General features: G+C 37.1%; 2 protein-coding genes and 1 non-coding gene across 3 annotated transcripts; 1 reads left to right on the top strand and 2 right to left on the bottom strand.

Annotated features, from left to right (window-relative positions):
* Positions 1–1,051: 1,051 nt before the first annotated feature.
* On the bottom strand, positions 1,052–1,408 carry LOC133038456 (uncharacterized). Its single transcript, XM_061116617.1, has one exon. It carries the CDS (start codon positions 1,406–1,408, stop codon positions 1,052–1,054), a length of 357 nt encoding a protein of 118 aa, XP_060972600.1.
* A 4,165-nt stretch (positions 1,409–5,573) lies between these two features.
* LOC115711756 (small nucleolar RNA R71) lies at positions 5,574–5,680 on the top strand. The gene has a single exon (XR_004010633.2). It is a non-coding gene; the product is annotated as a small nucleolar RNA R71 (small nucleolar RNA).
* A 5,549-nt stretch (positions 5,681–11,229) lies between these two features.
* LOC115716649 (uncharacterized) lies at positions 11,230–15,209 on the bottom strand. Its single transcript, XM_030645496.2, has 13 exons — positions 14,955–15,209; positions 14,723–14,843; positions 14,532–14,610; positions 14,349–14,424; positions 14,191–14,274; positions 13,529–13,633; positions 13,145–13,225; positions 12,955–13,019; positions 12,712–12,781; positions 12,543–12,620; positions 11,973–12,070; positions 11,754–11,889; positions 11,230–11,647 (listed from the first exon to the last, which is right to left on the bottom strand). The coding sequence occupies exons 1-13, from the start codon at positions 15,009–15,011 to the stop codon at positions 11,501–11,503; spliced, it is 1,197 nt and encodes a 398-aa protein (XP_030501356.2). The 5' UTR covers positions 15,012–15,209; the 3' UTR covers positions 11,230–11,500.
* Between the last annotated feature and the right edge of the window lie 538 nt (positions 15,210–15,747).

Here is a 15,747-nt window from a genome sequence, read left to right as displayed (position 1 = left end):
CACACAAAAATTTTGGGAAAAATTCGGCAGCACTTCCCCTTAATTTCTTCACTTCCCAAAAATCACAAAAGTTCCACAATAATCCACAACAATAATATTTCACAAATATTCAACAATTTCTCCAAAATAAATCCACAATCCCCAAATACTCTAGATAATTATTCAAACTTTCGGAAAACTCACTTAACTAATCAAATTTTTGACAAGAAAGAGACTTACTAAGCGAGAATGTCGTTCATCCACCACCATTGTTGCACATCCATGGAGAACTCAAGGTTGAAGATGATGAATAGTGGAAAATTCGGATTTGGGTGAAAAAGTGTGAATTGTGGTGTGATTTTTGAAGAAAATATAAGATTTATGAGAGAAATTTGTGTTTTTGGTGTTTTGGATGGAAGATTTGAAGAGAATGAGAAGAAATTTGAGGATTAATGGTGGAATGAGGTTGAATAGGCTGAGAAAAGGGGAAAATCGGGTTGGGGTTGAAATTAGGTTAAATGGTGAAATTGGGTGAAATTGGGGTTTTAAAAGCTGAAAATCGTGTCCCGTCGCGATGGGCTATGTGTCCCGTCGCGACGGGAGTTGGCAGAAATAGTTGAAAATTTGTTCAGCCTTCCCCGTCGCGACGGGCAATGGCCCAGTCGCGACTTCTGAACCTCTTCCCTTTTTTTTTTTCGTAAAAGGCCTAGTCGCGACTGGGAATTCCCTAGTCGCGACTTCTGTAGCAGTGGCCTTCTTTTGCCTTTTTTTTTTCACGATTTTACTGTAAAATTACAAATGCAAATCTATCCTAAGTGCAATGAAACGAATTAAAATGCCACAAAACACTTGTAAATGTCTTCTACAAATTCAAAAGAAAAATAAAGTAAAATTAAATTAAAAGATTGGGTTGCCTCCCAATAGCGCTGCTTTATCGTCACTCAGCTAGACGTTGACCGAGATCTTCATAGTGGCGCCAGAATCATGGCGGACTTGGCTTGGTCAAATTGACCTCCCAAGTAGAGCTTTAACCGCTGCCCGTTAACTTTGAAAGTATTAGGGCCTTCACCTTTCAGTTCCACCGCTCCATAAGGAAACACTTTGACCACTGTAAATGGCCCGACCACCTTGACTTCAATTTACCAGGAAACAACTTCAGCCTTGAATTGAAAAGTAGAACTTGTTGCCCAGGTTGAAACTCCTTCCTAACTAAATTTCGGTCATGCCACCTTTTAGTTCTCTCCTTATAGATCTTAGCGTTCTCATAAGCCTCATTCCGGAATTCTTCCAACTCATCCAACTGCAGTAATCTTTTCTGACCAGCAGCCTTTAAATCCATGTTCAAAGTTTTCATTGCCCAATACGCCTTGTGTTCTAGCTCCACCGGTAGATGACAAGCCTTCCCAAACACCAACCGATATGGTGACATCCCGATTGGCGTCTTGAAAGCTGTTCTATAGGCCCACAGTGCGTCATCTAACTTTCTTGACCAATCTTTCCTTGATCTCTGCACCGTTTTCTCCAGAATCGTCTTTATTTCCCGGTTAGAAATCTCAGCTTGGCCATTACTTTGCGGATGATAAGGTAGAGCAGTTCTATGACGAACACCATATCTCGAAAGGAGTGCTTCGAACTGTTTGTTGCAGAAGTGACTCCCTTCATCGCTTATGATTGCTCGGGGAGTACCAAACCGCGTGAATATGTTCTTTTGAAGGAACCGAAGAACTGTTTTACCATCATTAGCTGGTGTGGCTGCAGCTTCCACCCATTTTGACACATAATCCACAGCTAATAGGATGTATAGATTGCTAAACGATGAAGGAAAAGGACCCATAAAGTCTATTCCCCATACATCAAACAATTCTACTTCCAAGATTCCTGTCAAAGGCATTTCGTTTCTCCTTGAGATGTTTCCTGTACGCTGACAACGATCACAAGCCTTAACAAAAGTACTGGCGTCCTTGAAAAGTGTTGGCCAAAAGAATCCGCTCTGCAACACCTTGGCAGCTGTTCTAGTTCCACTAAAGTGTCCCCCACATGGTAGAGCATGACAGTGATTAAGAATAGAGTACATCTCCTCTTCAAGCACACACCTTCTTATTATCTGATCTGCACAGTGCTTGTAGAGGATTGGCTCTTCCCAGTAGTAATGTTTCACCTCAGAAAAGAACTTCTTTAGTTGTTGTCGAGATAGCTCAGGAGGAGTGATATTGGCAGCCAAGAAGTTAACATAATCAGCATACCATGGTACCATCAGACTTTCCCTCACACTAAAGAGTTGTTCATCAGGAAATTGTTCATTTATTTGCACCTCTTTCGTATTCTGACTTTCTTCCAGCTCTAGTCTTGACAAGTGATCTGCTACCAGGTTCTCTGTACCCTTCTTATCTTTTATTTCTAGATCAAATTCTTGCAAAAGAAGAACCCATCGAATTAGTCTTGGTTTGGCATCCTTCTTAGTCATCAAGTACTTGATTGCGGAATGATCTGTATACACTATCACTTTATTGCCAATCAAGTAGGGTCGAAATTTGTCACATGCGAACACTATAGCCAGCATCTCTTTTTCTGTAGTAGCGTAATTCAGTTGGGCATCATTCAAGGTTTGGCTTGCATAGTAAATAGTTCTGAATACCTTGTCAACCCGTTGTCCCAACACTGCTCCAATCGCATAATCACTTGCATCGCACATGATTTCAAAAGGTAATTCCCAGTTTGGTGTAGTCACGATCGGTGCTGAGATTAACTTATCCTTGAGAATCTGGAATGCTTCAAGACAATCTTTCCCAAATTCAAAAGATACGCCACTAGCGAGAAGATTAGATAGCGGTTTGGCAACTTTGGAGAAGTCTTTGATAAATCTTCTGTAGAACCCGGCATGACCCAAAAAGCTTCGAACTCCCTTAACTGAAACTGGAGGAGGCAAGTTCTCAATTGTAGATACTTTGGCTCTATCAACCTCAATACCTTCTTTCGAGATTTTGTGTCCCAGCACTATTCCTTCCGTAACCATGAAATGGCATTTTTCCCAGTTCAACACCAAATTAGAATCTTCACACCTTGTTAAGACCAATTCCAAGTTGCTTAAACATTGGTCAAACGATGAACCAAACACTGAAAAATCATCCATGAACACATCGATGCATTTTTCTATTAGATCTGAAAATATGGCCATCATACACCTCTGAAATGTTGCTGGAGCATTACACAGCCCAAATGGCATTCGTCGAAAAGCAAAAGTACCATATGGACATGTGAATGTTGTTTTCTCTTGATCCTCCGGTGCTATAGCTATTTGGTGATACCCTGAGTACCCATCAAGGAAACAATAGTACTCTTGACCTGCCAACTTGTCTAACATCTGATCAATGAATGGGAGTGGAAAGTGATCTTTTCTTGTGGCCTTGTTGAGTTTCCGGTAGTCAATGCAAATTCTCCATCCTGTGACAGTTCTGGTTGGGATGAGTTCATTCTTTTCATTCTTCACCACCGTCATCCCTCCTTTCTTTGGAACAACCTGGACTGGACTTACCCATTTACTATCTGAAATAGGATACGCTACCCCGGCATCTAACCACTTTAAGACTTCTTTTCTGACAACCTCCTTCATTGGTGGATTTAATCTTCGTTGTGCATCAATGGTAGGCTTCACTCCTTCCTCCATTAAGATTCTGTGCATTACAGTTGAGGGGTTGATCCCTTTAATATCTGCTAGAGTCCATCCAATGGCTTTCTTATGCTTCCTTAGAACCCGTAATAGCTTGTCTGTCTCTACAGAAGATAGGGAAGATGCCACAATGACAGGAAGTGTCTTACTTTCTCCCAAATATTCATACCTAAGATGATCTGGTAGGACTTTTAACTCTAGTTGAGGAGGCTTTTCAGTAGATGGGGTAGGCTTTGTTGGTATGACTCCTAACTCTTCATAGTATCTTCTATTCAACGGTCCATAAGAGTCGAGCCACATAGCATACTCATAAGCTTCCTTACCGTCTTGTTCCACCACCTCCTCTTGTACCAAAGTCAGATTAAGAGGGTCTTCAATGTGCGTCTTTGTTTCCACCAACTGGTCCACCACATCAATTGCAAAACAGTTGTCACTAGCCGTAGGGTAGGTCATTGCTTTGAGCACATTAAATACAACTTCATCTCCTTGTACCCTCAGCTTTAACTCTCCTTTCTGAACATCAATTAGTGCTTTCCCTGTTGCCAAGAAGGGTCTCCCCAGGATGATAGGAACATTGCTGTCTTCTTCCATATCCAGAACAATGAAGTCGGTGGAAAGATGAACTTGTCAACTTTTACTAACACATCCTCAATGACTCCTCTAGGATGAGCTAGTGATCGATCCGCCAATTGAAGAGTTACCGTGGTTGGCTTTGCTTCACCCAGCTGCAGTCTTTTAAACACTGACAAAGGCATTAAGTTTATACTGGCTCCCAAATCACATAGTGCATTAATTCCTTCAATTTTTCCAATAGTACAAGGAATAGTGAAGCTCCCTGGATCTCTGAGTTTTGGAGGGAGTTTCTTCTGTAGAATAGCGCTACACTCTTCAGTTAGAGCCACTGTCTCATAATCTTCCATCTTCCTCTTCTTTGACAAAATTTCCTTCATAAACTTCACATAACTTGGCATCTGCTCTAGAGCTTCAAAGAAAAGGAATGTTAATGTGAAGTCTTTTGAAGACTTCTAGAAACTTGGTGAACTGCTTGTCTAAGCTTGACTTTCTGAGCCTCTGAGGATAGGGTATTTTCACATGATGATCAATGCTAATAGGTGGAGACTGTTGTGGTAGTGCTGAGCTTTCAGTAGCTTTCTCTGCTGTTGGTGTTGGTGTTTGCACTGTTTGAGCATTTATTTCTTCATCTACCTCAACTGGTTGTGGTAACTCAGGCCCATCATACTTCTTACTGCTCCTCAGGGTAATTGCTTTGCAGTTTTCTTTAGGATTAACTTCAGTTGTGCTAGGCAAATTTCCTTGAGGGCGGGTTGCTACCTGAGTTGCTAGCTGGCCCATCTGAGTTTGCAGGTCTTTAATTGAAGATCTAGTTTCAGTCATAAACTGGAGCAGTAAATCTGTTTTCAAACTAGAATTTCCACCAGAGGCTTGTTGCTGATTAAACTGTTGGTTCTGATTGCGTTGCTGATAGAACCCACTGTTTCTTCGGTTGTTATTCTGGTTGAACCCATAATTGTTGTTGTTGTTGTTCTGTGAAAAATTCCCAATGGCCTTAGCTTCATCCATTGGCAAATCATCCACATCTGCTTGACACTCCGAAAAGTGATGACTTCCTCCACATAACTCACAAACAATTTGGGCTTGTTTAGCTTGCCCTGCAATTAGCTTTGTCAATGCCTCAATCTGAGCTGTTAACTTTGTGATGGCATCAACTTATAACACACCAGCTACCTTCTTAGATTGACTCCTTTCAGTTGGCCACTGCTGGTTGTTTAGAGCCATCTCTTCCAATAGATCATATGCCTCATTAGCACTCTTTCTCATAAAAGCTCCGCCCGCTGCTGCATCTATTAGAGTTCTAGTATTACCAACCAACTCGTTGTAGAAGTTGTGAACCAGCATCCACTTCTCTATACCGTGATGAGGACACCTCCTGATCAGATCTTTAAACCTCTCCCAAGCCTCATGGAGAGATTCATTATCTTGTTGGCAGAAGTTATTGATTTCTCCTCTCAGCTTTGCAGACTTCGCTGGAGGAAAGAACTTTGACAAGAATTTTGTTGCCAGATCATTCCAGGTGGCAATAGAGTTGGGTGGCAAAGAGTTCAACCAACTCTTGGCTCGTTCTCTGAGAGAGAATGGAAACAATCTCAGTCAAATGGCATCATCGCTAACTCCATTAACTTTAAAAGTTTCACAAAGTTCCATGAAGTTAGAGAGATGCAGATTAGGATCTTCAGAAGGGAGGCCACCAACCGAATCGAAGACCGCACCATTTGAAGGATGGCGAGGTTTAATCTCGAAGTTGTTTGCATCCATCGCCGTGGCTCGATACATGACTGCACTCCCGTCAGAGTAGGGAGAATGTAATCTCTCAAGCTACGGCCATTAGCTTGATCTTCCACGACACCTCCATTATTACCGTTATTACCCCCATTGTTTCCAGCATTATTATTCACATTGGCAGCCATGATTTCTGATGTTTCAGCTGTTGCTGAAACTCTTTCTTGCCTCTTATTCTTTCGATTCCTCCTGCAAGTTTTCTCAATTTCAGGATCAACTGGTAATATGACTGCTTGTCCTTGACGGCGCATACACTTAGGATTCCTGAAATAGATCAAGAAAATATTGCAAGAAAAAAGTTAGAAAATCAGCAAGAGAAAATATACCAAAGTAGAAGTTAGTATAATTTTGGGTAATATTAATCTTTATACAATTCCCCGGCAACGGCGCCAAAAACTTGTTGCGAAAATTATGATCACTACGCAAGTATACGCAATCAAGTAGTAAACTCACACAGGTGAGGTCGAACCACAGGGAATTGGACTAATTACTACTAAATTATACTATTGATTCTATCTGGTAAAAGAATACTTTTTATGAATTAAATAAAACAATTCAGAAAATTAAAAGGAAGATTAATCAAGATAAGAAAATAGGGAGACGAATCATGTTATTAAGTTACCAACGTTAATGTCTAATTGCTATCCTTCTCTGGAGGTGAATGACAGATTATGAATTAACCTAGCTCTTTTCTGATCTTCTAGGTTCTAAATCTCGTGCTCTCTAATTAATCTCTTAATTAGACTAACAAGAAATCAGCATTAAGCAATAATCTAAATATCACAAAGGCTATGTAAATACTTTCGTTTCACATCAAAACCTAGACTATCCAATTTTAGCATTCTCAATTCTCACTTTTCAGATTTCGAATTGAGATCATAAAACATGTAAAAGGTGATCAATCTTGCACATGGAAATTAAACACAAATATGAATAGTATTCATAATCAAGATGGAGGAATGACAATTAATCATTAACTAGGAAAAAACTTAAACAACATTCATCATTCTCCCTAAATAGGAGTTTAGTTTAAAACATCCATAATCAAATCCATAATTAACATTGAAATAGAAAAGAACATAGAAAAATTAAAGAGAAGAGAAAGAACTAGTTGAAGCAATTGATTCGGGTCGCCACAAGCCGCTCTTCTAGCCTCCTCCTTTGTTTCTAGGGTTCCAATTCTGAATACTCTCTAATTTTCACGAACCCTTGCTATTTAAACCAATTCTCATCTTTAAAATTCGTGAAATTACGAAATTGCCCAAAAATCCCGTCATAAGGGTCCCCGTCGCGACTGGCAAAGCCCCCGTCGCGACGGGAGTTCAACTTCGAATTTTTGAAACTTTCTGCCAGTTCCCGTCGCGACTGGCAAATTCCCCGTCGCGACGGGAATAGGCAGCGACACCAATTTTGGTTTTTCTTCTCGATTCTTTCCCCATTTTTCCTCAATTCTTGTACATGCTTTCTTTAAATGCCTCGAGGACCTGAAACAAAAGAATCAAGCGTAATATAGCCCTAAAACTAGAAACAAAGAGTGAAAACTAACCGAAATATGACCCGAATCCTAGACTGATTTTAGCCTAACACATTGATCACATTAGGATTATAACAATGGATAACTAATGATGTGTCTATATGGTGGAACATATAGAGCATTCTATATACTGAGAGTGCAATTCTAAGTTCTATGCGTGGATTCAACGAAGAATTAATAAGTTAGTGAATTTTAGTGCTAAATTCTTGATCTACTTATTGGAAGCTCGGTTATATAGACCCATGGTCCCCCCACTAGTTGAGATAATATTGCTTGTAAGACTCATGTAATTGGTTTTGATTAATCAATTATAATTCACAAATTAGACTATGTCTATTTGTGAAATTTTTCACTAAGTAAGGGCGAAATTGTAAAGAAAGAGTTTATAGGGGCATATTTGTTAATTATGATACTTTGTATGGTTCAATTAATAAATATGATAAATGACAATATTATTTAATAATTATTTATAGTTATTAAATAGTTAGAATTGGCATTTAAATGGTTGAATTAGGAAATTGACATTTTTGAGAAAATCAGATACAAAAGGTGTTAAAATTACAAAATTGCAAAACCCAAGGCCCAATCCACTAATGCTATGGCCGGCCACCTATGTAGCTATTTTAAGTTGATTTTTTCATTATTTTAATGCCAAATAATTCAAACCTAACCCTAGTGGAATGTTATAAATAGATAGTGAAGGCTTCAGGAAAATTACACACTTTTCTTCTGACTTCTTCTGATTCAGAAAAACTGAGCCTTCTCTCTCCCTATCTTTAGCTGCCACTTCTTCTTTCTCTTCCTTTGAATTTCGAAATCCTTAGTGATTAGAGTAGTGCCCACACACATCAAGCAATACCTCAATCATAGTGAGGATGATCGTGAAGAAAGACATTCAGCAAAGGAGTTTCAGCATCAAAGATTCAGAGAAAGAGATCCAGGTTCAGATATTGATAATGCTCTGCTACAGAAAGGAATCAAGGGCTAGATATCTGAACGGAAGGAGTCATATTATTCCGCTGCACCCAATGTAAGGTTTCCTAAACTTTATATGTGTTTAATTTATCGTTTTAGAAAGTTCATATTTAGGGTGTTAATAAACATACTTGTGAGTAGATCTAAGATCCTGGTAAAATAATTTCCAACAGTTTCGTGGGGTGCTACCTCTAGGTACAACACTGGAGATGCCTGTCCGGCCTAGCTATGAGATGAATGCAGAGAATATGATAGAGAGAGAAGAAGAAGCAGAAGAAATAAAAATAAGATAGTAAAATTAGGATTTCTAAAGTAATCCTTTTATATCTTTTATTTTTTTTATTCTTAATATTCATTTATTTGTTTTATATATAAATGGTGCTAAATATATAGTGACACTCAAGAGTTTTTTTTAATTGTTATGATATAGTGACACTCCTAGCACGTTTAGAGACATTTACCCAATTGTGCTTGGCGCCTCACTATAGTGACGCTCAGGAGTTTTTTTTAATCGTTCTTGGTGCCAACACAATGGGAGCGTCTAGATCCATCTCTTCGTCCCGACGACCCTGCTAGCAACTAGTTACCTCTTGAGGGTCTTCAGGACCTCTAGCTCTAGCACTAGGGCTGGTATAACAAAGGCCAGATTGAGTTCTGGTGAGAGCCATGATCACGTGAACGTAATCAAAAGATGGTATTCACTGCTTTCTTCGATTCTCTCTATGAAAGTACCAAAATGTTTCTCGAAATTTTTAGAAACAGAATAAAAATAATAACATAAGACTAAATAATCAGAAAATAAAGTATTAAAAGAGAAATAATTTTTTTACGTGGTTGGGGCATTAACTAGTCTTAGTCCACGAGTCAATTTTATTCAGTGATCTGTTTACTTGTAAATGCTCTAAGAAATACACACTATGTATCTTCGTATGTTTGCATGAGCAAAAGTACGTAAAAGAGTTCAACCCCTAATCCATAAGATTAATGGGATACTTATAGTAGTTTGAGAATTACATTAGGGTTTCCCTTTTTCCCTTTACTAGGGAGTTTACAGCTAAACAATGCCTTTGGGCTTTCTCATTAAGTCCAGCCCATGAAGAATACAATCTGCTAACTAGGAAAATTGGAATTAGATTGATCGGGTCAAAATCGCATGCACTAATCGTGGGCAGTTATTCTGGAATAACTACACTGCGCTAACTGTAGCAGGAAGGTTACATTATTCGACATATTCTTTGAAAGTTTTTGGGTTTTGTTCAATGAGAGTTTTTATTGATCTAGTAAAAAGGCATCGTGATTTGAAGAAAGTTTGATATGGTTTTCTTAAGGGAATGTTTGATAGTACGTCAAACTTCATACAAAGCATCGAATTTACTAGCAGAAAATCGTCGCAATGTTGGGCTTGTTGCAAGAGGCATGGATACTGGTGTGGAATGTGTTGAGTGTTGGCTAGAAGAGACAATAATATCAAAAAATATTGTCATGGTGTATGAGACTAGGATTTCTCAGAAGCAAGGAAAATGTTATCATGGCTCTAATACCATTATTTTTTTAATGTAGTTTAAATTAAGCATTAACTAACATTCACCTACTATTTCCCTAAAAAAACATTCACATACTATGTACAGCTATTTGTAATATATTTGTATGTGAGTATGAAAGTTTGTTTTTAAAAATTATATATAATATACATACTTTTATACTATATTATTTATTAAATTTTGAGTTAATTATTTTGTATAATAATTTAATATCATTGTTTCGTTTAAACACTTGTTATGAAATTTATGCATGAATTATATATAAAATTTTATTATAATGTTTAATTATACAAAAAAAAAAAAAGTTAGTGATTAGTATAAACAGCCACATTCCCCAGCAGCACACCACATTTTTGTGATGTTTATAGGGTGTGCTTGAAAAATTACTCAAACCGCTTGTGTGGTAGAGTTCGAAAACTTGGTCGAAAACCGCACAAGCAAACTGCAAACACAAAGTTCTACTAGTGACTGCTATAGAAGCATATAAACATAGTATTTTCTAAGAAATGGAATACCATATTGGGAGATTAAGAGGTTGTTCGGCTTCACAAGTTAAAATTGAAAACAGTTTTTAAAAACTATTAAGAGTCGTTTGGCAAAAAATTTTAAAAACTGTTTTTTAAAAATTAAGTTTTAAAAAACTAGAATACAGAAAACATCAAAATACTGTTTTCAACTTTCAAAAACAATTTTTTTTGTCTAACATATTATATTTTATATTTTGCTTACATATTCGGATCTTAGACCCGAAACCATACCTGAACCTAGACCCGGATAAGTTAATGTCATGGTATGGTGCTAAAATATTGATTTTTTTCGTAAGAAAAAGAATCTAAAAACAGTTTTTAAAAATTTGTGCCAAACACCATTAAATTTTTAAAATGACAAAAAACTGTTTTCTATTTTCACTTTTAAAAACACAATTTTAAAAACTGAAAACTGAGAATAGATAAAATTGTGCTCACGCTCCTTGAAGAATCTAGTTTCATCACCATCCAATTTATGTTACAACTTACAGGAGAAAGAAAAGATTTTGAAAGCAAACGACAGGTTTTTTTTTAACAACAACAATAGATAAAAAGTAGAATATTCAGAATAAACGAAAATAAACAATGATAACGACAGTAATTTCTATATCAAACGACGATAACTATGTAAAACGACAACATGGCAAATGCTAAAACAAAACATCCTTTCCTACGCATGAAATAAAACGACAACGTTCTAGAACTTCTCAAATAAGGGGAAGCATGTCAGTAGCAGTAATTGGAAAGTAGTAATTAATAACTTCATAAACATGATTAGATTTCTTTCAAGTCCTTTCATGATTGATGGCAAAGATTTTGAATATTTGACATTAGTTGAGAGAGAAAAAAGTGCAGAACAAAAGTAAAACAGGAAAGACTATTGTTTATTTCAATAGAAGACAACAGACTAAATACCGGTCTACACGTTTGGTGGTGGCCAAATCTTCCCGAATAATTCCTCAACTCGCCTCGCCTGATTAACATAACCATCCAGTCCCCTTGCCAGAAGCTCCACAGCTGCAGGCCCCATAGCTGAAGCAAGGCTCAACTGGTCCCACTTTGTGAGCTGGATTAATATTCAAAGGAGATAATGTCAATTAACTATAAAGCAAAGAAAAAAAGAGCCTAACTTAAATCAGACATGCATTTGCAAATTTCGGAAGAACACAGACTTCTTCTTTACTAAAACTGTAACGGGCAGCATTCTCTGGAGATAGCCTCCTCACGAAGGAGTACTTGTCACCAGGAGTAGTGGCGGATTCTTTTAGAGATTGCAATACCTTCAGCGGTGCAATGATGTAGTCAACCCTGGGAAACATGTACAAATTAAGATGAGTGATCAGGAATTTCTAGTTACAACAGACTATCTGAGGTTAGGCGTATGTATTTACCCTACGAGACTAAATAAATCCTGCTTATTTCGAACCGCTGCAGCCATCAACTTTGATTTATGTCCATATTTGTGGATATAGTTATAAGTCTTTGTCACCTGAAAGACAAAATAATACTAAGGAATGAAAAATTGTTCACTAGATCAATTGATCAAACAAGCGATTTCATGTTTGCTGTTGACGAAACTACTTTCATCACTCATGTGAGAAACTAATCACCAAATGAACTGAGATCACAAAATTTACTACATCAGTATCTTAAAGCTTTTTATTACCAAGATGCACTGGGCATGGATAATGAATAATATCCAAGTCAAATGAACTCAAACAACATGGCCATAGGATAGAAAGGAGGGGCATAGAACAGTAGCTATATATAAGAGTTGCTAATATGCCTAGTATAGATTTTAAACAAGGAAAATAAATAATGACCTACATTAGTAAGTAAATAGCCAAGAGGCAAATATATTGAGCTAAGCGTATGCCATAATCAAGTTTACTAGCAATTTAAACAGAATTCCATGTAAGATGCAACTATGAAATTGACATATCAAAACTGTTATGACTAACCAAAGCTATCCCAGGGTCCTCTCCTCTTTTGAGAGCAGCATCTACCTCAGGGTCACCAGAATGATTACGAGCCCAATCCTGAACAAGAAATATATATGCATATCAATGACATGAACTGAACTGAGCTGAGAAGAACAAGATCATTATGAAACTCAAGGTAGAATATTACCCTGATTCGACCAACAAATATCTGAATAACAGATGCACCAGCTTGAGCTGCAGCCGCAGCTTGAGCAAAACTAAGGAAACATGAGGAAACTATCACCATTTATAAGAAAGTAATAAAATGAAACTAATAAGAAGTAATGGCAGAAGACAAGCAAAGATAATTTATTTAAATGATGAGTGCCCACGACAAAGCTATCCAAGAGAAAGTAATGTACTTAACCATTAATTAGAACAAATATAAAACCTGTATACAAAAGTCAAATGAGTTTGTATGCCCTCAGATTCCAGTAATCTTGCAGCCTCTATTCCCTAAGTGGAGATGCAATTAATTAGGGAAAATTAAAGGATGGCAAAACTTATGAGCATTCATGAAAACATTCCCTATCAGAGAACCTAAAGATAAAGGAATTGAGATGCTTTCTCATTAAACTTACTTGCCAAGTTGAAGGAATTTTGAACAGCAAACGGTCAGGAGGGACACCAATTTCATTGTAAAGCTTCAACAAATCATGAACCTGCATTATTGATAAAGTACTTAATAGCAAGTAATGCACTGGCTGGCATCAGAGGGATAAGAATCATAAGATCGTAGACAAGCACAATTATACTACAAAGACGTGAAGCAGATTCATTATGCATTCCCTTATCTCATTCCATGCCTTATGTACAGTTTACAGTTCCAATGAAATTTCAAAGAAACAGAATGCACATTATGTCAATGTCATCTTCAAAAAGCATTTCTTATGGCTATCACAATAAAGAATCGTCAATACGACTACAAGAAACCAAAATGAGAATTACAAAAGACACATCAATACCTTTCTAATGATGCCATGTGTGTCATATGCAAGTCGCGCATCCACTTCTGTCGAAACTCGACCCGGGACAAGTTTTGCCAAATCACCACCAACATTCACTAGAGCCTACAACATAAAACAAATTAGTAATATGCTTTCCTAATGGTTAGAGCACCATTTTTTTTTTCTATTAAAAGTTTGTATATGCTAACAAGAACTAAATTTTACAGAAAACTGACGGCTGGAAGGGGAAGATGACATTTTCATATACGCAACGTCTGCTTTGGTTATAACCACCCATTAGATTTCTCAATCCAGACACACCAAGTGATTTCATGTACTTGTATTCTTAGTATTAGCTCTTATATCTGTGTCCTTGAGAGAAAAGTGTAGTTGGGAAGCTCTAGGAGTGTAATAAGGACTGTGGTGTTAGGCTACTCCACTCTCTGTGGATTTGGAAACAAAGTCCCACATTGGTGAAGCAAGTAAATAAGAATGACTTTACAAAGGGTTAGGCTACGACACTGAAAAGCTCTAGTCTTTTGAGATTGTACCCCTGTTCCAATACTAGCATTGTAAAAGTATCATTAAGTCACTTTTTTCTTTTTTAATCTAAAATGATACAACCAATTTTGACAGAGAAACAGGAGAACACTAACAATAAAGGACATGATTAAACCAACCTTGTTAGAAAAACAAGACAGCCTCAGCTCAGAATTTTCCAGTTTACAACACTCAGAATCTGCCAAAGCCATATCCACAGCATTCTATACAAAAATAAATAAATAAAATCAGTTCACTTTGATCCATTTCTCATATTTATTGAAATTAAAATAGTTACCCTAAAAATGGTGTCAGGAAGACCGCAGATTCCCAAGAGGAGGGAAGAACTGACTGTAGCAGCAGTTGGAGGGAACCTGTAACAAAAATAACCAGCAAATAAAAATCGATGAAAAGGCTCATCTTCATCCTTAACTAAACACTAACGTTGAAAGAAAGTTACTAAAAGGGATTTTCAATATACTTCTCGAAATCATCGAAAATTACAGTGTCCGGAACAATCTCACTGAAAGTAGAGATGGCTTCCAACTCACTACCCGAGCCTAACAAAGAAAACGATTCAAAGGACCAAAAATGAGAACTTTTCCAAACAAACAGAACAAGGAATTCAAAAATTCATCACAAATGATAAAAAATAAGTAAACGATGGCAAACCAGTGTCGATCGAGGAAGAAGAGCCAGAAGAAGCTCGAATAACAGGGAATTGTTTGGGAAGTTTGTAGCAGATCACAAAATTAGAAGGTCTGGATCCATCTGAGAAGCTCAATCTTCTTCCCTGTCCATGTATCGATCAGCTCAAACCACTCAAATTTGCTGAACTCTACACACATGCATTTATATATATAATATATATATATATATAGAGAGAGAGAGAGAGAGAGAGTACCTGGATAGAAGAAGATGAGAGCGCAGAAGAAGGCGGAGCTTGCAAGGAGAGGGACATTTGAGAGAGAACTCAGTTGAATTTGGTGAGACTAACTCTGTATGTATGTATGTACTACTACTCGAGCTAAAATAGGATCACCAACTTATTTATATTTATTCTCATGAAAAACAAAATAATAAAGAAATACTTATTTATATTTATCACTATTATACATATATAATATTCATGTCATATCCATTCAAAAAAATATTCATGTTCATGTGTTTTTCCCTTAAGCTATTATTCAATTTATAAACTTTTTTCTTTCTTCGTTTGTTTAGTGTGTTACTATATTGAAAAACCGTGTTTTTGCAAATGTCAGTTGTATATAAGAAAATATAAAAACTGTAAGCGTTTGCAGCAGCAGAAAGTAATTCTGCTACAGCAAAACAGAACATGCAGAATATACAATATTTGTAGAAAAATAAATAACTTGACACAAGAGATTTATACGTGGTATCAGTGTTCTCACGAACACTCCTAGTCCACGGGCCCACGCCCAGAGAATGAAATCAATTAATAAAGTATCAAAAATTACAAAGACAATTGACTTAAACAAGTTTAGACTCCCTCTAAAGTATTGCCGCAATCCTTTGTAATCCACTTTATGAATCTGACTTCTTGAAACACCTTCAAGCCCGAACTCCCTTCGTCTTTGAAGTGTGAGTGCTTACTTCCTCCCGAAGTAAGGCTTCAACAAGTCTTCTCCCGAAGACCAAATGCTTACTTCCTCCCGAAGTAAGGCTTTACCAAG

The sequence above is a fragment of the Cannabis sativa genome, chromosome 5 (genome assembly GCF_029168945.1).
Source record: "Cannabis sativa cultivar Pink pepper isolate KNU-18-1 chromosome 5, ASM2916894v1, whole genome shotgun sequence".
Taxonomy (NCBI): Eukaryota; Viridiplantae; Streptophyta; class Magnoliopsida; order Rosales; family Cannabaceae; genus Cannabis; species Cannabis sativa.
Note: the sequence above shows the minus strand (reverse complement) of the source record. Positions and strands in the feature narration are given on the sequence as shown.